This window comes from Schistocerca americana, chromosome 2 (genome assembly GCF_021461395.2).
Source record: "Schistocerca americana isolate TAMUIC-IGC-003095 chromosome 2, iqSchAmer2.1, whole genome shotgun sequence".
Lineage (NCBI taxonomy): Eukaryota > Metazoa > Arthropoda > Insecta > Orthoptera > Acrididae > Schistocerca > Schistocerca americana.
Window position 1 is genome coordinate 937,414,554 of NC_060120.1, and position 20,980 is coordinate 937,435,533.

General features: G+C 37.9%; 1 protein-coding gene across 2 annotated transcripts in view; it reads right to left on the reverse strand.

Moving 5' to 3' along the window:
* Positions 1–612: 612 nt before the first annotated feature.
* Positions 613–20,980, reverse strand: part of LOC124596052 (pre-mRNA-processing factor 17) — a 65,608-nt gene continuing 45,240 nt past the window's right edge. Inside the window, exons 7-10 of one of the 2 annotated variants that reach the window (XM_047135026.1) lie at positions 19,591–19,745; positions 19,092–19,225; positions 14,378–14,599; positions 613–1,218 (exon numbers count right to left, since the gene is read on the reverse strand). In XM_047135026.1, coding sequence (XP_046990982.1) covers positions 1,041–1,218; positions 14,378–14,599; positions 19,092–19,225; positions 19,591–19,745 — 689 coding nt within the window. In that variant the 3' untranslated portion in view covers positions 613–1,040. The remainder of the gene's footprint in view (positions 1,219–14,377; positions 14,600–19,091; positions 19,226–19,590; positions 19,746–20,980) is intronic. The other variant, XM_047135027.1, reaches the window with a different exon arrangement.

A 20,980-nucleotide genomic window follows, 5' to 3' on the forward strand; every position in this document is an offset into this window, starting at 1 on the left:
TACATCTGTTTATAAGTTGCATGCCATTTTATTTGTGTTAGCAATATTCAGTCGTAACCTGATGATGGCTAAGAAGCGAAGCCAATTCATGACCAAATAAATATAATTTTGCAGAACAGTAGGAAGTGTTTTATTCATATTGTTTTCAGGGGTCAGTACCATCATGTGCTGCCTATTAATCACTATGACCACATAATGAGTGATCAATAGTATTTTTTAAATCTCCTTTAAAGTTTTTGGAACAGCAATAACATAGTCATGAACAAGCAAAAAGCATCTGCTTGTCACATTTGATGTTCTCCCTTTGTTCAGTTTCTTTCCCATTAGTGTGAGATATCTCCCTTTGTTCAGTTGCTTTCCCATTAATATGAGATACTATTTCCTGCTACAATGACAAGACCCAGAGTGCAGAAAGTGTGTACCTTCAATACCATAACGTATCTTGTGCCAAAAGGCAATTTATATGCTCTGGCATAATTCTAGGAGACTACATCTAAGATGGCTTTATAGTCACACACAATACTATTGTCTTGCCACCTGAGAAACAACTGCACAAAATCTTGGTTTTGATTATGCAATCTGTCTCACAATCAAGGGTTTTTACATAGTAGTGACATTTACATTTATTGTATGGTTCACAGTTGGCAGAAGAATTGTACAGCTTTTCAGTATTTATTTACAAAAATATTAACACTAAATAAATTCTTGAACAGTATCAATTATACTGTCAACAAACATTGCACAGCTCAGCATCAGTTGTTCAGATAAGAATAAAATTTAATTGAGTGTTATACCTGGCAAGTTTTACATTATAGCAATGCTTCGAGAGTCCATTATGTCTGACTATTACCATTTTTTTCTTGATGTAGCAGCAACTTGACAGATATGGGCAACTACAGTGTCAATGATATGACATAGATCACTTTTATACAAAAGTCTTAAAAGGAAAAGAAAAGGGATGACTGTATCTCGTGCTGAGTTTTTTTCCTCTCTTAAATCACATTATTTAACACTGCACTCAACAGATAATATGAGGCAGTTTAGTCCCAATACTTCATAAGTCCATCCCAGCCAGCTGTCACAACTTTGCTTGCCTCATGTGGGTGCCACAGAACACCAATGCAAACATTGTCATGAGCCTTCCACTTCTTGTACAGTTTAGTTGTCTTCCAGTCCCATACATAGCATTTACCATCAGCATCGCCAGATATGAGATAACTGAAACAAAATAATAAAACTGCATCAATTACTTTAAAAACAATTATTCTAACATATATTGGCTTAAATCACTCAACTGTAATAAACTGTGTTCTTTCAACTGGGTAACTTTAATTAGCGTTGGAACCACAGAGCACTTTACTGACAAAAAATCTGTCAAAAGTAGGACTGTCTCATGAAATTATTGTGTATGTAATGGTGTTGTGTCCTTTGCAGAGTCAAAGCGTAAACTTAAGACAGTTGTGTGAAGGGCATACCCAAAAAAATTCACAAAATAAGAAACAAAGTATCAATGGCAATACTTAAAAATGTGCACAAAAGATTATAGCATAACACCACATGCAAGTTGAGGATTCAAAGGTTGATTAGGATGTAATGTTTCATCAAGAAGGTCATCCGGGATATACGAAAAACTGGAAAAGTAGATAAGAATTGACTTTGTCCTTTTCCTCTACCACAAAGTTTGTCTTAAGCAAGTTAAGAAACCGCGAAAAACCAAAATCTGACAAACCTCCGCCCCTCAACGGAAAGTTCAGTGTCTTCAGACTCCACTATTACAATTCATATTATAGGCGGAGGACAGAGAAAGGAGTCAGCCAAAGTGCTGAAGGAACAATTTCAGTATTCAGAACTGAAGACACTGTGGAACACCTACATCAGGATAATTGTATGGCGCACCACTGAATATCAGTCCTACTGAGTATAAATAGAATAGCTTAATTATTCAATGATTACACTTGTTGTTAACTTATGTGTTTAACTTCACACACACATCACAAAGAGCTATTATATAATATCCATCTGAATTCACTCTTTTAACTAATAGAAGAATGTTTAGTAATATTGATTAAAATGTCCAAACTAACATAGTGAAATTAAAGTTGACAGTACTACCCGCAAAGTTTTGTCTAGTTTAGAAAAGAACGTGTAACAAACATATTTTTGAAACATCAATAAACCTTTTATTTCCATTGAGAGCAAGTGATGAAAGTGCCAAATGTTTCACTGATTGCATGTAATGTGAGTGAATAATCATTTAAAAGTGTTGGAAGGTCCTCAGGGAATAAATAAGAATGTTAAACTGAACTGTTCAGATGATAAAACAGATGAGTAATGGTGAAAGAAATGAGGCAATAGTTATTAATGATAAGGATGGAAATACACTAAGGCTGCGTTCACACTGCCGGCCGGGCCGAGCCGAGCCTGGCAGGGCCGCCGCCTGCTTCGATATCAAACACATGGTTTTGAATTGCGGTGTTCACACTGGCGGCCGGGCCATGCCGACACGGCGTGAGCCTCCCGGAGCCGAGCCGACGACATTCCGAGTGTTTAATATTGCCGGCGCGAGCCGACCGCAGGCGCGAGCCTTGGAGCAGCACTACAGCTTCTGCAGTACATGCATCACACGTCTCCCTTCTGCTTTCTTCACAAGTGTGACTGCACATGTCTTTTATTTTAAGATGTTACCTCACATTTCACAATCAGTGAGGAAAAATTACGTTTATGATGATGATACATGCGAAATTACTTTTATTTCATTTATTTAATCTACCGTATTTACATGCATTTACAACAATAGCTTGCCAGCGATCGCGGCATTGCCGCCACTGAATAGTTCGCATTTACTTGTAAACGGAGACAGATATGAGTATCACTGAGGGACGGAAATGTGTCCCTACCAGATGATAATGCATTGTAAAGTCATGCTGTGGCAGTTCCTTATCAGTGGAAATAGAACCACTGAGTCAAAGGGCATTATCTCAAAACTCTTCGCCTATCAATCTGTCTATCTTACAAGGTAATGAAAAGAATTCTGTGAGGTCATCAGTGGCTCCACATGATGAACCGTCACCACTGCCAAGCGCTGCATCATGAAGAAAAAAGAAGAAAAAAGTTGGAAAATTCTGAAGGAGTATTTCTGCGATTCTTCGTTGAAGGCACAGCAAGACATTACCCAAAATGACGAAGCTAATTACTTCCTAATGATTCTCAGGAGTCCCATAAACTCTCTTCCCCTCAGAGGCTAGCGTTTGTGAAATTTAAAATACAAAAGCATGACTACAATTAACTGGAGGTAGCGAATGCTGTACAAAGTTCTACTGCAAACCAAAAAGTGTGTACTAACGAATCTTACCTTATCGTTATACACAATTTTTCTTCTGCTGTCATACTTCTGTGAAAATTTGTGTTCTGTTTAGAAATTTTGTCTTGAATGTTCTGCAGCGCATACTGAAATGTATTATGATTCATTCTGTAATTTGAATAAAATTTTTCAGGATAGTTTTTAAGTTCTTCATATAAAGAAAAAAACTCTCCTAAATGTCTGTCGCTATTCATAGGATGAACCCATAACCTCCTAGTTCTTCTGTACTTCAAAACTTGACGAGTTACTGAAGAGTCAAAACAATACCAATAAAAGAGTGAAGACATTGTTCTACACGACAGCACAGACTAGCTAAAGGCGAGCAACTGTTGACTGCAGCTGCGTTTTCTACTGACTTGCTTGTCAGCTGTCGAAGGGTGGAGATCTTTTTAAATTTATTTATTTGGCCTCCCGCCAGCCATTTAGCCAAAGAGTGGGGATTACCTTGACAGTGCAGCGCAGCCCGCCAAGGAAGAAAAAAAAAAAAACAATGAAGGACAATGAAACGCACATCTGTGCCGATCTACAGTAGTTTCATTAACTCTCCATTATTTTTTCTCTCAAAGTAGACAACGAGACTACAGAATTGCGCTTCAGTTATCTTTTAGTTCGAAATACGAAATGTACATCATACTAATTGTAGGATGTTGATGACAAATAATTGTTTGTCTTTTGTGATGCAACGTGTGGCCAATTATAAAAGCATAGCAGATGAATTGTCCAGTAGCCGAGGGAAAAATTCTTATACATTTGGATTTATCTAGAGGATGAGACCATTAAAATAATAAGAGGGACCGGCACTAGGTCTGCGCTGATCACTAGTAATTAGTTTTTTTTTCTGTGCTGCATTATATGACTACACTAAACCAAGCTGTAACCGCGCGAACTCCGTGGCTTGCGGACGCGGCACTGACGCCACTGAATAGCTCGCATTACTTGAGACCAGAGACAGATATCAGTATCATTATCATTTCAAAAACTTTTTGGTACTTTTATCTACATTTCATTCCCAACAATGTATGGTCTAAAACGGATCTAACAGTAAGCTAACCGCTACATAACTTTTTCACTACAAGATTTGTAAATCAAGTGCACAACGTTGACAAATAGCATCATTTCACAATGACTGTTAAGAAATATGGAAAGATAAATGATTCAATACGAAGCTAAGATGTTGCACTACCACGTGTACAAAAATCAGATTCTTTAGCCGCATACTTTCTTCAAAATCGGTTGGGAAGCGTTACGAAACTAAGAAATCACGCGAAACGAAAAGTAGACTTTTTCTTTTTTCACGACGTAAATAACGCTTTTAAGGAAAAAATAAGTTCATAAAACGATGTGGCGAAGTCTTATATACCGCTAAGAATTTTTAAAACATGAAAATCGGAGAAGTGGATTTTCCCCCATTTCGCCGTCCCGGCTCGGCGCGGCGCGCAATGTGAATGCACTACTCGTCGGCCTAAGCTGGCTAGGCACGAGCCGAGCCAGTACGCGTCAGCCCGGCTCGGCCCGGCCGGCGGTGTGAACGCAGCCTAATGGACCAGGAAAGGCTTCTGGACAGGTGGGGGAAATATCTTGAGCATTTGCTGAATGCTGAATATGTATTCCCCGAAGGAAGAATTGTAGAGGGTATAGAAGGAGAACAAACTGAAGTAACTCAACAGGTCATACATAGAGCAATCAAGAAATTGAAGAATAATAAGGCACCAGGAAAAGACAGGATAGTGGCAGAGATGTTGAAGGCAGGTGGTGGAACACTTCAGAACGAGATACGCAATCTTATATGAGAAGTATGGAGGAAGGAGGAGATTCGAAAAAGAGAGGAAGTCAGCTACCATTACCCCCCGGCACAAAAAAGAAAACAGTAAAAGGAACTGTAGTAATTACAGAGGTATTTCTCTGCTAAGCATATCATACAAAGTGTTATCAGTAATAATTCTCGAAAAGCTGAAGCCTTTTGCTGCAGATATTGTTGGAGAGTACCAGACAGGTTTTCTGACAGTAAGATCAACCATGGATCAAATGTTCACTATGAGGCAGTTCATCTACATTACATGGATACTCTGCAAATCACACTTAAGTGTCTGGTAGAGAATTTATTGAACCACCTTTGCAATAATTCTCTATTATTCCACTCTCGAAAAGTCTGTGTGAGCTCTGACTTCCCTTATTTTATTATTATGATCATTTCTCCCCATGTAGGTTATCATAAACAAAATATTTTCACACTAGGTAGAGAAAGTTGGTGATTGAAATTTTACAAGAATATCCCGCCGCAACAACAATTTAATGACGTCCACCCTAAATCCCGTAGCATGCCCATGACACTCTCTGCTCATTTCTCAATAAAACAAAACTTACGGCCCCTCTCTGAACTTTCTCAGTATACTTCCTTTGGTAAGGATCCCAGTCCATGCAACAGTGCTCCAAAAAGATGATGGACAAGCGTAGTGTAGGTTGTCTCTTTAGTATATCTGTTGCATCTTCAAAGTATTCTGCCAATAAAATGTAGTCTTTGATTCACCTTCCCCACTACATTTTCCATGTGTTCTTTCAAATTTAAGTTGTATGTAACTGTAGTTCCTAGATTCCTAGATATTTAGTTGAATTTATGGCCTTTAGATTTGATTGATGTATCGTGTAACCAAAGTTTTAACAGATTCCTTTTAGCACTCATGTGGATGACCTCAAACTTTTAATTATTTAGGGTCAAATGTCAATTTTCACATCATATATATATCTTTTCTAAATCGTTTTGCAATTTGTTTTGAACTTCTGATGACTTTACTAGATAACAACTGACATCATCATCTGCAAACAACCTAAGACAGGTGCTCATATTGTCTCCCAAATCGTTTATATAGATAAGGATGATATATGGTCAGTGCATCTACCTTTGCCTTACACGTAAGGTGGCACGACATAACTGCGGGTATGGTGGCGCCATCTAGTGGTAGAGAGACTGACGCGTGCGCACTGTTCGATGTTGCATAGGGCCAGTGTGGTTTCACACCAAAGAGAAGGTGGTCACACAAGTTATCATCCGCTACCGAACATGTAGGAGAGTAAGCAGGAACAACGAGGAGTGATTCGATTTTTGGCCGTGGAGGAAGTTCAAGGCCATGAAATGTACTGATGGATGAAGGCTGTGTATGGTGGGTACTGTCTGAGTCATTCAAGTGTTGTGGAATGACGCAAATGATTCCTTGAGGGGCGCGAGTCACTGGAAGACGATGATTGTCCTGGACACATTCATCATGTCATCACACCGGAAATGGCTGCGGAACTGAATAATTTTGTCTTGGACAACCGCATAACCACCATGGACGAGTTCCATCGGTTACTGGGGATTAGCACCATAATGCATCAACACTTGAACTTTCGAAAAATCTGTGCACAGTGGGTTCCCCACCAACTGACCACTGAACACTACAATACTTGAATGATGCTGTCTTTGAGTCATCTACAATGTTACCATGAGGAGGAATACAGTTTTCTGTCGCATATTGTCACAGGTGACGAAACATGGTGTCACCATTTTGAACCGGAAAGCAAGCAGTGGAAACATGTGACCTCACCACCTCCAAAGAAATCAAAGGCCACGCACACCAGTTATGGTAAGGTCATGATGTCCTTTTTTTTACCACAAGGTTATTAAGTCACTTTTCAGAACATTATGGCCTGGATCCGACAGCAGCCTACTAGCTTCTTCAAGGATAGAATCGACCAGCTAGTGTCTCAATGGGATACATGTGCCAACAGTTTTGGCGACTATTTTTGAGTATGCGAGTTGTGTATAACTACATTTTTGAGTTACTAAAATCATTACCATTGCTTTACACTGGTGACCAGGTTTCATTTGAATGCCCCTTATAACTGGTATACAGATTGAGCCAGAGGACTTGCTTTTATTAAGTAATTTAAGTAGCTTCACTACTCTGAGGATCTCTACTTCTAAATTACTCATGTTGGCAGCTGCTCCTGATTCGAATTCTGAAATATTTACTTCATCTACTTTCGTGAAGGAATTTCGGGAGGCCGTGTTCAGTAACTCTGCTTTAGCAGCACTGTCATCTATATATTCCCACTGCTATTGCACAGAGAAGGCAATGATTGTGTCTTGCCACTAGCATACTTTAAATATGACCAGAATCTCTTTGGATTTTCTACCAGGTTTCGAGACAAAATTTCATTGTAGAAATTATTATTAGTATCCCACACTGAAATCCACACTAAATTTCGAGCTTCTGTGAAAGATCGGTGTTCTGACTTGTTTTCTGCACCATGGCGGATCAGTTCTGTCATTTGATAATTTATTTGATATAAATCTCTCAATTGCTGCTGATACTATTTCTCTGAATTCAAGCCACGTCTGGTCTAGAATTACACTGTTAATATGGGAGGAGTGGAGATTGTCTCTCAGGAAGGGTGTCAAGCGAATTTTTGTCTGCTTTTTTGAACGTACATATTTTTCGTTTATTTTTGGAGGATTTGGGACAATTCTGTGTTCACTAATCCCTGAACTTATTTTAATGCTCATTATTAGCTCAGTATCTGTGTTTGCTGATAAGAAGTCAAATGTGTCTTCACAATCATTTACTATATAAGTGGGCTCATGAACTAATTGCTCAAAATAATTTTCAGAGAATGCATTAAGCCACAATTTCGAATGACGTTTTACGCATATCTCCAGATTTAAACATGTATTTTTCCCAACATATCAAGGGTAAATTGAGTCAGGTACATGTTTTAAATTAGACTCAAGTTTTTTTTAACCTTTCAGCAATTGTATCATTTGACTTGGAATGCTCATAATAGGATCCAATTATTATTTTATTCCGGTTGCCAAGAATAACCTCTACCCACAGAAACGCACAGAAATTATCTACTTCAATTTCACTACAAGATAAACTACTTCTAACAGCAACAAACATGCCACTGCCAACTGTATTCAGCCTATCCTTTCTGAGCACTGTTACGTCCTTTGCAAAAATTTCAGTTGAACTTATCTCTGGCTTTAGCCAGTTTTCAGTGCCTATAACAATTTGAGCATCAGTACTTTCTATTAGCGTTTGGAGCTCTGGTACTTTCACAACAAAGTTATGACAATTTACAACTGTTATACCGATGGTTCACAGAAATTATCTACTTCAATTTCACTACAAGATAAACTACTTCTAACAGCAACAAACACGCCACTGCCAACTGTATTCAGCCTATCCTTTCTGAGCACCGTTACATCCTTTGCAAAAATTTCAGTTGAACTTATCTCTGGCTTTAGCCAGTTTTCAGTGCCTATAACAATTTGAGCATCAGTACTTTCTATTAGCGTTTGGAGCTCTGGTACTTTCACAACACAGTTATGACAATTTACAACTGTTATACCGATGGTTCCTAGATCTAAGTTCTTCCCGTATTCGACCTGCACCCTTTGAGACTGAAGCCCGTTTTGTGTTTCCCTGAGATCCTCTTACCTAAAAAGGTAACATTTGTAGATTTCTCAAAGGCACACAGATTACGTATGTACAACATCCTGAGGGGTCTTTGCATGCCAAGGAAGTCAATTAACTTGGTGAGGGTGTGTACCGCCAAGGTGAAGTACCACAGGGAGCCATCAAACGAATTTAGTAACAGAACAAGTGTGAGGCCATTTCACCAATGCTTGTAAATTTGGTTCTTGAGAAAGTAATTCATGAAATGAAAAGATAAGGCAAAAGAGTGAAGCTAAATGAAAGAACACAAGTTACTGAGATAGGCAGCCATGGTATTGCAGCCATAGTGGAGGCAGAAGAAGAGATGGCAGAAATTGTAGAAGACTTAGCAAAGAATGCCTGTAAGACAGGACTGAGGATTAAATATGGAAAACACTGAAATGATAAAGAGTATCCAGAGGAGCCCCTAACAATGACTCATTTTAGGATGGGATATGGGACATAGCCAGAGTGGAACATTTTAAATACTTTGGTACCGGGATGCCAGATATCCCGATTTTGGTGGTACTGTCCCGAATATTGTTATGGGTTTACAATTGAGGGGTAATCTGGTAAATATTACTGAAATTTAAAATTCTGCTTTTAGTTTTGGTCAGAGCGCTAAGCGGGCGAACCTGACTCAACAGCCATTGTTTTTGTGTAGCAAGCCAGAAGTCAAACATAACAATGCTTAGTCATTCTCTGCAAGAACAAACTAACAAGAGAAACTCCACCCCCCCCCCCCCCCCCCCCCCCGCCGAGATTTAATGGCGAGATGGGATGGCCCAGTGGACAGCCCCTCAAAAACTGAGCACAGATAAAGCATGGAAACAGGAAGAGGGTGTACTGAACTATGAAAAAAGACACAGTGAATGGTCCAAGCTCAAGCTGTGCCAATCAAGCAATTTGGAAGGGGGCCTCAAAGTCATGGTTATGTTGTCACAGTGTTGGACTGCAAAGCGAAAGATCCGTGTTGAAATCTACCTCATGCCCCCCCCCCCCTCCCCCTCCTTCTTCCCCACAAAATTATGAACTGTCCATCCATTCATTGACATCTCGATTCTCTTTCTGTAGTCGTGGCAACTGTCATACTATACACTGGTTGTAGAATAAGAGTCATATGGTAATAATATATTACCGTCGCAAGTAATTGGATGAATATTGAGAGCACACGAGATGCTGCACAGACCTTTCACAGAAATGTAAACAACAAATAAACAGGTGTGAACTATGTTACAACAAAGGAATTAAACAGGCAAAACTTCCAAAATAGAACTCAAGAGTCACAACATGTGGCACTTGTGGAGAACAAATAGGAGGTATGTATGTCTGGAGGCTCATCGCCTTGTAATCATGGAATCCCAGTGTCGAGTACAGGTAAAAACATACCAAATCTCAGAATAAACTTTCATTACAGATCCATTTCTTGTACCTCTCTGTTGCAAACAGACGTTACACCGCTACACAGGCATGAATTTGAACACAGCAAACCAACACATCAATGACCGAATGGACAGTTCATAACTTCGTAAAAAAATTTAAAAAAAGGAGGCAGGAGGGAGATTTCGAACATGGATCTCTCGCTTTGCAGTCCAACACCATGACCACATAACAACATTGCCATGGCTCTTCCAATTCACTAAATGTTGCTCATCTTGAGCTTGGACTGTTCACTGTTTTTATTTTGCTTCTTCCTGTTTTCGTGCTTGATCTGTGTTCAGTTTTTGACAGGCTATCCACTGGGCCATCTCATCACTAAATCTGAGGACGGCGCGACGGGAGTTTCCCTTGTAAATAGTGTTGTGCAGTTTTCTTTGTGAAACACTTTTACAAATAAGGATTCATCATCAGACAGTGAAAGTACACAAGTGTAATTGCCAAAAAAAAAAAAAGAGAGAAAAGTTGAAAACTAAGCTCCATAGTGGATGGAGTAAAGTTGACTTGTTTCTTAAAAATGTAAATATGATCATGTGTCGCTCATACTGCAGTGTTTCTCATGGAGTCAAAAACAACATTAAAAAACAAGCAAACATTGCAACATGCAGAACTTATATTCAACAGTTGGCCTTAAAAGTGCAGATAGAAGTAAGTTCTTTTTTTTACCTCTCATAGAAGTTTAGAGCAAAAAACAGTAATAGCTGCAGAAGCATCCTTTGTGTTTCACTCAGTTAAACACAGTCATTGTTATGTTTCTGTGGACTGCTGCAGCAGTTAGTCCCCGCAATTGTTCCCTGATTCAAAAATATCTGACAAGTATTCTTGTGGATGCACAAAGGAAATGGAAATGATTTTGTCAGCTGTTTATTAATCTGTATCTCCAGATGCATCCAACAAAGAACACATTAAAACGTTTCCACTGCCAGTACTTTATTTTTCTTGTAAAGAAAATTTATGTACAAAAATTCTCTCATTTTATAGCAGTGACAGGAAACTGCCATATCTTGCTACTAGTGCATGCGAGTATGATTCTTTTGTCTTGTCATGTATGGAGTCATGAGAGACTTATTTCTGTTATTGTTCAGAGGTTTATGAATAAAGTCGTATTGTCTTACTTGTATCGGTTTCATGTATTAGTTGGTTATTACAGGAACATCTGAATCAATTGTGGCAAGAATCAAAAGTGAGCTCATCAAAGCATCATTACCACTGAACTATATAACAGTTTTTCTGTCGACAATGCCTCTGTTGATTTTGGAAAGAAGAAAAGTGTACATGTTGAGCTACGCCAAGAAAATCCAAATTTGTCTGCAATGACGTGTAACTGTCACCTCTTGAACAACGCCACCAAGCAAACGGCAAGTGCACTTCAGATTGAGGTAAAAGCTACTCTTATGAAGATATATAACGAGTTCCATTTGCTTGGATGGACACCGAATGGCAGGAGGTTTTAAAACGTACCCACACCCCCTCATTCTGGCCACAGAGTGAATAGTGAAAAACCCTGAACCGATCAAATTGTACTTCCCCTCGTACAGCACACACTAAAAATACACAGAGAGTTTTATGAAGATAAATTATCTTTGGCATATCTGGGCTTTACAATTAAAATTGATGGTTATTTTCCATCATTGAACGTAAAATTCAAACTAATGATGCACTTATAACATTCTTATTTGACTTTATGGACAACTTTAGAACTTCTCTGAAATAAAGAGAGGAAGATCAGTTTTATGGGTCTTTGGCACAGAATTATTTCTCAATATGAACTTCGTGTAGATGAGGATTTGATGTTCGAAGAATGTGTGCAATTAAACATCTTTCTCAAGGAACAAGAGGGGAACTTTTTTACGCTTACGTCTTATGATAAGTGGGTGAGATTTTTTCACTGTTATGAAAACTGTGAAAACCTATTCAAAGTTGTCTGATCTGTGTTTTCTATGCCTCATTCCAAAGTTGCCCAGAAATAATTTTTGAACTTCATAAGGAACACTTGGCGAGCTAAGAGAAACCGTTCGTCAATAACTACATCAGAAACCGTTCGTCAATAACTACATCAGAAACTGAATTCATGGTGAAGATTAATTACTCACTTAAATGTCTGTAGTTTTATTGTTTTCTTGATGGGGAATGATGATGATGTTTGGTTTGTGGGGTGCTCAACTGTGCAGTTATCAATGCCCTACAAATTCCCAACCTTTTCTCAGTCTAATCTCGCCACGTGCATGAATGATGATGAAATGATGAGGACAACAAAAACTTCTTGATGGGGAAGAAGGAAAGGTCCTACTAAGGAGGTTGAAAACTGAGCAGATGGATCAATATGGTGAAATACAGTGCTTTGTCAGATTGTATTTTGAATTTTAGGCCTATGAGTGATTTGTCTATGTTTCATTAAAAAAATCCCAATTTGGTTCACAAAAAAGCTTGGTAAATCTGCTTAGCACCTGGTTCAACAGGCATAACAACCCGAAGCAAGAAATTCATCAAAGTATTGTCAATGTGTTAAAACTTATTTCAGTCCCAACAGTCCCCACAGCACCATATGAAAGGCTATGTAACAACAGCAATCATCACAGACATTTACTTATGGAGGCAGCTTGGTATCAATGATTTCTTTATAACAGTTTCCATAAACATGTCATTTCTATATAGAATAGAGTGCGATGAGAGCAGAGCAACATGCCAAGGAATAAACTTGTAATATCCATATTAAGCACAACAAATAATAATTTATGGAGAACATGTATTCATAAAAGTTAATTCATAATGAGGAAAGAGAGAGAGACAGACAGAAAGACAGACAGAGAGAGAGACAGAGACACGTATAAATCACCTAAGAAAAAAAAATCAAGTCATTATGTTCCCAACACAGCAATCAAAAATTTCAAGCAACCAAAAATAAACAACCACTAACACATCTAAAATTTAGAAACATTATTAGTTCAATAAAAATGTAAGTTCACATCATGTCAATGGTATTTTCAAGATATTTTCATAAAAGCCCTATATGAACTCAAACATTTGATGTATTACTTGCTGATGAAAATTATCCACTGCCTGAATTTTGCACTGGTGAACCCCTTAATAAGACATAGCAAGTGCTATATATATCAATGATAATCCACCTAGATAATGTAATTGTGATAACATGTTTTTAATGTTTTTAGTAGTTACGTACTCTAGAATATCTCAATGATGGTAGTAGTAATAGTGTACTTGTAGCAGTATGCAGAGACTTTAACATCATAGTTTTAGATTTTGATGTGGGGGACGGCACGCTTTGAACTATGACTGCATAAGATACCAGTAGAGGTCAGGCCTAAATTACCATGTTTACAACACCGTCAACCTCGGCAAACAATTGCACTGCAGCCAGAGCAATTTGTGTGTTCCACTTTGCTTTGTGTTGTACACTGCTTGTTGTTTTCTTTGGTTATTTTGAAATGACTGAAGAGATCACTTGTAGTCTGTGATGGGGTTCAAGTTTGACTGTCACAACACCAAAAGTGATCAGCAATCCCTATGATAATTAAGTCAGCTCTGCTTTTGCAGGAGCACAGAACACCGATATAGACTACCAGCCAAGTAAGACAGAGGCATGGCTTGATGCCCCGCTGTGCTCGTCTCCCCTGTGTCGTATAAGTTCTCATTTGTTTACGTTCGCAGCTGACTGCCAAGTCATAGTGTCTGCACTGTAGTGGCTGTAGTAGTAGTAGTAGTAGTAGTAGTAGTAGTCTTTTTGTTGTTTTTATTGCTGCTGCTGCATTCAGAGTAATAGTAGTAGACATAATAATATACTTAGAAATTCATCATTCAGATTTAAGGATTCTTCTTACCCTGTTTAATAATACCAAAGAGTGCCAGCCATGACATATTGCTAGAAAATCTACAGTTTTAATGGACTTCATTACTAGTCACTGTTTTGCGTCTGATTTAGCCATTTTCAGAAAAATAAACAGTATTACATTACACAGCTCCATCTTCTTCCAATGTTTAATTTAGCACTTACATACCCATTCTGTTTCTCCAAATACTGACCTTCCTCACTATAATTTACAGTGCACACTGTTCATTACAAAAAGCTTCACATCTTCTATCATACCTCATATCTGGAGAGAAGTCCAAAGTGCATGCATAACCAGCAACCATATGACCACTGAATGTCTTTTTCCTGTTCATCTTGAAACGGTTCAGTGATGAGAATATTACAATTTTGTTGTCCATACTCTGACAGGCCAACCACTTTTGGTTGGGTGATGGTGTGACAGCAGGCATGGAATGCATTGTGGGATCAGCAATATACTTCATGTCAACTGGGATATCCCTAGAAAAAATGCAAAGACACAATTTACAATTAAATTCATTTGCTTGTGCACAATGAATTACACATCATGACAAACTATTATGTAAAGTATTGAAAATGAATATATGACAAATAAAATTTTCACCAGAAACAGGCAACATCAATATTCTGTAGTAATATAAGCTTTGAGACACTGTCACAATTACACCCATTTCTTCATCACAATTACACCCATTTCTCCCTTCTAGAACTAACTGTCAAAGTGAACTAGATATATAGAAGCTTTAACCCTTTCACTGCTGTGTACATGTATATACATCCTGCTAGGCCATCTCCCTGGTGTTGTGGAGATGTATAAACACTCTGCTTCGATTTTCCAACAGTGCTATGGACATCTGAATGCATTTCGAGTTGCTAATCTCTCACTGCTGCAAACAAGTTACTTCCATATCTCAGCAAATAAAAAAGGTTTGAGTATTTATCATACAACACATCTACCTCATTGTGCACCATCATTTGCAAAAAACTTCATTTTGATATCTTGAATCATTTATGATATATGATGATTTTTATGACCCCATGACTCGCAATATGCAAAGAAATGAATGTGCTTATTGCACATGACCACCCTTTGGATATAAAACCCAATAACTCAAGAAGGAAAATTTCATTAGTATTTTACTTAATTTGATGTAGTGCGGTAAATATGATGGATAATGAAAAGAAATTTGGTTCTTTGCGGAGTGAAGATATCAGACTGTAAGATGAGGAAAAATCTTTCCACTTAATAGTTTTCAGAAAATCAGGTGATAAGTGTTTCATATCGGCTGGAATGCCATCTCTCAGCACAGACACCAGCATTTACCAAGCTGTACAGTCATAACAAAAGCTGCCTCAGTAAGGGATGTATATCTGTTGCAGCGAAAGGGTTAAGCAGCACTAAACCAAGAAGAAAATTTCTCGACCCGACACTGAAATTTTCTTTTTTACATAAAAATGTTATTTTCTTTATGTATTTGCATCTTAGGTCTGTTAATTTTGTCTAGTGAGTAAATTCCTGCTTTGAAGGGTCATTCTATACGGTTTACATAATTTTCCCTCTATGGTTGCCTTGATCTATTCAATGGACTCACACATTTTACAACAACAAATGTTGAATTAGGCTGAAACCAGGGGGTGCCAGAACTAAGTACACTTTCTTTCTCCCTCCACCACCCTTCCCCCTCCCAATCCAGGCCTCTACTCCTACATTTTTCATCCATTTGGTCAAGAATATTTGTTTACTATTCATCAGTTATGGTTTCCCTCTTTGGTAATCAACAAGAAAAATATATTTTGTATGTCAAACAAGCTTCTGATGTGGCTATCGCATCAGCTGTTTCATGCAGCTTTAGCCACTGATTATTGGTACTATATTGTGTGCTTCCTTGAATGTCGTATAGCTGTAATAAAGGGACATTTTTCACTTGGACCTCATTCAAAAGGATTGTGGCTACATTTGAATTTACCAATCCATTTCTTAACCCTTTAACTGCTCTGGACATGTTAATGCACGTGCCTTTGTACCTGTCACTGTGTGCTCTGAACATGTTTACACGCACCACCAGTCCTTCTACCTGGTACTCACGTAGACACGTTCAGAGTACTAGGTAGAAGGACTGGTGGCGCGCGTAAACACGTTCAGAGCACACAGGGACAGGTACAAAGGCGCGCATGTTAACACATCCAGAGCAGTTCAAGGGTTAAATGTTGAGAAAGATGGACCTGATTCCTCCTAGACCTTCACCAACTTTGGATTTCTACACCTTACAAATCAATGACAACAAACAATTTTATGGTGACAGAGTATTCCAGTTTATCTATTTGAATGAAGCACACGTGAAACTAATTCCTTAAGAGCTGTACAAACAAAACTATTACATGGACCTAGTCGGCACTTAGGTTATGCTACTGTGTGACATGTATCAAATTGATTTGAATAAGTTCATTGATATCAATATTAATCTGTAACAGAGAACAAAAGTTTTCTGCTTGCCATAGTATAGTTTCATTCATCACAATAATGAGGCATTACACAATGAAATTTTTCTGTTTTACTTCATTTAAAATGCATGCACAAACACTAAATGTCAAGATAACTTGATTTTATTAAGAGTGTCAATAAGAGTGTTTCCTAACCCTAATAACATTCAAATATCCATTAAAAAATTAAAAGCATGACAACAAATAACAAATACAGGTCAGCAATAAGAAAATAACCCTAGTGTCCAAAACTAAAGCACACTCAGGGAGGAGGAAAATGGAAAGCAAAAAAAAAAGTGATCAGTCACAATCACTGTACATGATCTCTACAGTTTCCTCTCAAACTGGAACTGTACTTTCTATTTGCAGAACAGGTGTACTCCCTTCTTCAAATAGGCATGTGACTGAAAGGTAATAAGAATCTGTGTGTTCAAGCCATAATGACTGTGATTGACTTCTGTTTCAAGCAGAGTGCGTAACCTCTGGGTAATTTTGGAAACTATTTTACAGGATAAAATCTACATATACTGTACAGGTAAAAACTCCTACAGCAACTTTTTTTTTCTATACAGGTGTGGAAACATAATACAAATATTTAGTTATCAGCCCATGACACTTGAATACTGTTAGTGATTCACATTATTTGCAATTCCCCGAATCGGGACAGCATGAGCCAAGTGGTAGTTGCAAGCTGCTTTCAGTCTTTCAGTTAATCTGGTGAGTCATTAAAACAGTCAAAGAAAAAATGTGGGCTGTGTATGATTCCATTTATCACTGTCACAATATAACTGATTTATTGTAGAAACCTGCTTGTATAGTGTAACATGCAGCACACTAGGTTGAAAGGCAGGAAGGTGAGCCAGACCCAGACCAAATCCACACAGCAAATGTGGCCTGGTATACCGAGCAGCCTGGGTGTGGATTTTCAGGAGTTTCTCACGCATGTTTAGGAACACAGAACGTATTTCATATGCTTCACAGATAGTTAGCATGACTCTCCTTCCTTAGGTTATCTCAATGACTGTGATGTCAGAAAGGGCACGTAGCTAATAATAAAATAAAATTTGTAAAATCCTGAAAAAGTGGACCTACTAGATCGGACAGGAATAAAGATTCAATTTGTTATAGACACAATACTCATATAGTAAGAGTTCTTGAGCTGGGATGAACTTGAGAAGAGATCAATTTGTCTGTGTACTTCTTGTAACTCCTACTGAAATAAAATGGAAAACCATAATTTTCTAATTGAATAAAGTCATAAATGAATTTTTTGTGACCATGTTCTAAAATTTATTGTAAAGAAGGTAAACATTTAAATTGATCAACATTATTTAGGCAATGATGCTCTTTTCTTTGGAACTTTTTGTTTATTGAATACTGGTACTGTAAGTTCCTGCAATGTTTGAAGTAAAAGCCAGTAAATGGTGTGATAGGAACATATATGTATAAAAGTGTAAAAGCTAAATTAAGATTGTACAGGATACTATTATGATCCTTTTTTTGCATACATCAGAGAAAAAAATTATAGGTACAGCATATGATGGGCAGGCAAAGGTAAAAATAATTAATAGAGACTTATCTCAAATAACAGTATCTTAAACAAATGGCCTTCTTATCAGCACTGTTAGCAACAAAGAGATGATGGGTTGAACTGTACCCCATTCACTACAGTGCACAGATGAGCTCATTTACTGTGGAGTCAGCAACATTAAAATTGGAACATGAATCACTGGAGGAATGTATTTTCCAGTTTAAAAAAAAAAAAAAAAAAAAAAAAAAAACGATTCTCATCATACATTAAAGTGAAATGAACATCATAGCAAGTACAATCTCTGGAACATCATAGAATGAGACTACTTCAGCGGTGGTGCAGTGCATGCTGGATACATACAGTATATGGCACTTTACACCTTCATTAGTTGTCAGAGGAATATTGTACTGGAATGAGGTATTACATTTCCAAGGTGCACCTGATTTACACTTAGTGTTCTTGAACATAATGAAAGTCCCACTGAGATGCTCCAGTGGATGAATTTCTTGGTGGGGAGAAAAGTCACAAAATATACTGGATCATGGTTTTTCTGGATTTGGCTCTGAATCCTGTGCAACATCAGGAGAAAGAAATGCCACTACTTCCATACCTCCACAGTGCCACTCTTTTTCAGCAATGAAATTGAATGCCAATGATGCTCTTCCACCATTTCACAAAGAACACACCATATTTCTTATAGGCATGCTCATCACCTATTAACTGTTTTGGAGTTGTGCAAAGGACTTTCTAGGTTTGCCACTTTTTGTTAAGTGTGTACCCTTGGTCTTCTGATGCAATGTTTTGGACATTATTGTACGCTAAACCACCTGTGATTAAGCTTTCTCTCATATTGCAAACCTTCTGATGCCCTGTTCAGGAAATAGGCTCTCATTTCATAAACATTGTTAACTTCTGACCACTAAAATAATTATAAAATGTTTTTTTTCTCTGTCAACTTACCACTCCCACACTCTCAAACTTTTGTCATCAGATGTCGTAACAAATCGCCGATTCTCGTCCACAAATGTTATAGTATTTACAGCACCCAGATGCCTGTCATATTCTTGAACTATTTCACCTGAACGAATATCCCACTGAAATAAAACGGAAAATCATAAATTACTAAGTCAATAAAATAGTCAATGAATTTGTAACGATCATGTCACATAATTTATCACAAAGCAGGTAAAAATTTAAATGGATCAATAATATTCAGGCAATGATGTGCTTCTCTTTGGAACTTCCTAAATAGTAGTAGTTCTGCCAAGTCCCTGCAATCGCCAAGTCCCTGCAATCTTTTCAGTGAAAGCCAATAAATATTATGGTGTGACAGGAAGATATATGTTCTGAAAAGTGTGAAAGATAAGTTGAGATCACACAGGATACAATTACGGTCCTTCTTTTGACATTTATTATAGGGACAGGATATGAAGACTTATCTCAAATAAAAGTATCTTACACAAATGATCTTCTTGTCAGAAGTGCCAGCAACGAAGAGATGTTGTTTATCATCATCTGGGTTGAACTTTGCGCAATATGGAATTTTCCGACTCGTAAAACGAGATATACATTTTCCTGATTCCGTATCCCACAGTTTAATGTAGCGATCATATGCTGGAAGATAAAACAGTGCAATTTAGTGTATGCAATTTTTCAAACACCTAACCTTCTCAGTTTAACACTAAAAATGACATAATAATGACTGCTTGATTAATGCTATCATTTGAACATAAAAAGTTATGTACAACCCCCAAATTTCCTCAATAAACAAACAAGAATATTGTAACATTAACCCTCAACATAAGAATTAGTTCCTAACTTACAAGCACAAGAAATTAAATATATTTATACCCAGGCAGCTAAAGCTTTGCACTTGACATATGCTTTTCAAGTTGGCAGCGTAACAGGTTAACAAGTGAAGAATGAGAAGCACGCGGTGCTAGGCATGGGGCGTGAACCAGCCCCAGCAAGGTAATCACTGCTGGTCGTGATGTCAAATCTCCCACATTGCTGGCTTTGTTTGGTGTGAACATAAATAACGTGCATTGTGTATTGTTTCTACAGTGTGCTTGAACTGGACTGTTCTTCGCTTCACTGTGGTTTAGAGAATTCTGACACTCGGAAAAATTCGCCTAGTGACAATCCTTTATGTGTCAAGCCGTGCCACTAGGCAGCGAGGCGCTGAAGTTACTACAGATCACTCATAAGTTTTATGAGCAGGAGAAAGAATACACAAGTATTCATACACAGCCATCAGTTCCTGTGCAAAAGTTGAGAGATGTAGATGTGAACCGTAATGATTCCACATCATTTGCACCAGATAACACATTTTTAGCGACTCATGGAAAGAAGTAAAAGCAGCCTCACCCTGTCATCGGCTTAGATTCATTCAAGATTAATGCAACTCGCAGGCATATTTATGCTTACTACAGCAAGAACTAGCGTCCTATGGTAGCAATGTTACTAGTGTCATTAAAAGAAAGTGAACTTTTCAGAGGTTGGAAAATGTCACTATAAATTGTGCTGAAAAGGAATTTCTGTTGCAAAGTGCTAGACGAACGCAAAGTCCTATTAGAAAAGGTGCATATTGCTACAGCTCAAAGCATATTCTTGCACAAAATTGTGAGCAAGGAAATTCATTTGATTTGCGTTTGTGGTGATGACCATGAAAATGGTTTTGGCGCTGATTCCGACTATGGTGATGATGGGGAGCTGCATGGAACTGTGCCATTGTCGCTGTAAAATGGTGAGTGAAGAGCAACGAATATCTGTTATTTATTATTATAAGACATAGAGTGAGAATTTGTAGTCTCTGTTATTATTTATTTTGTAAACTATGTACAGCATTG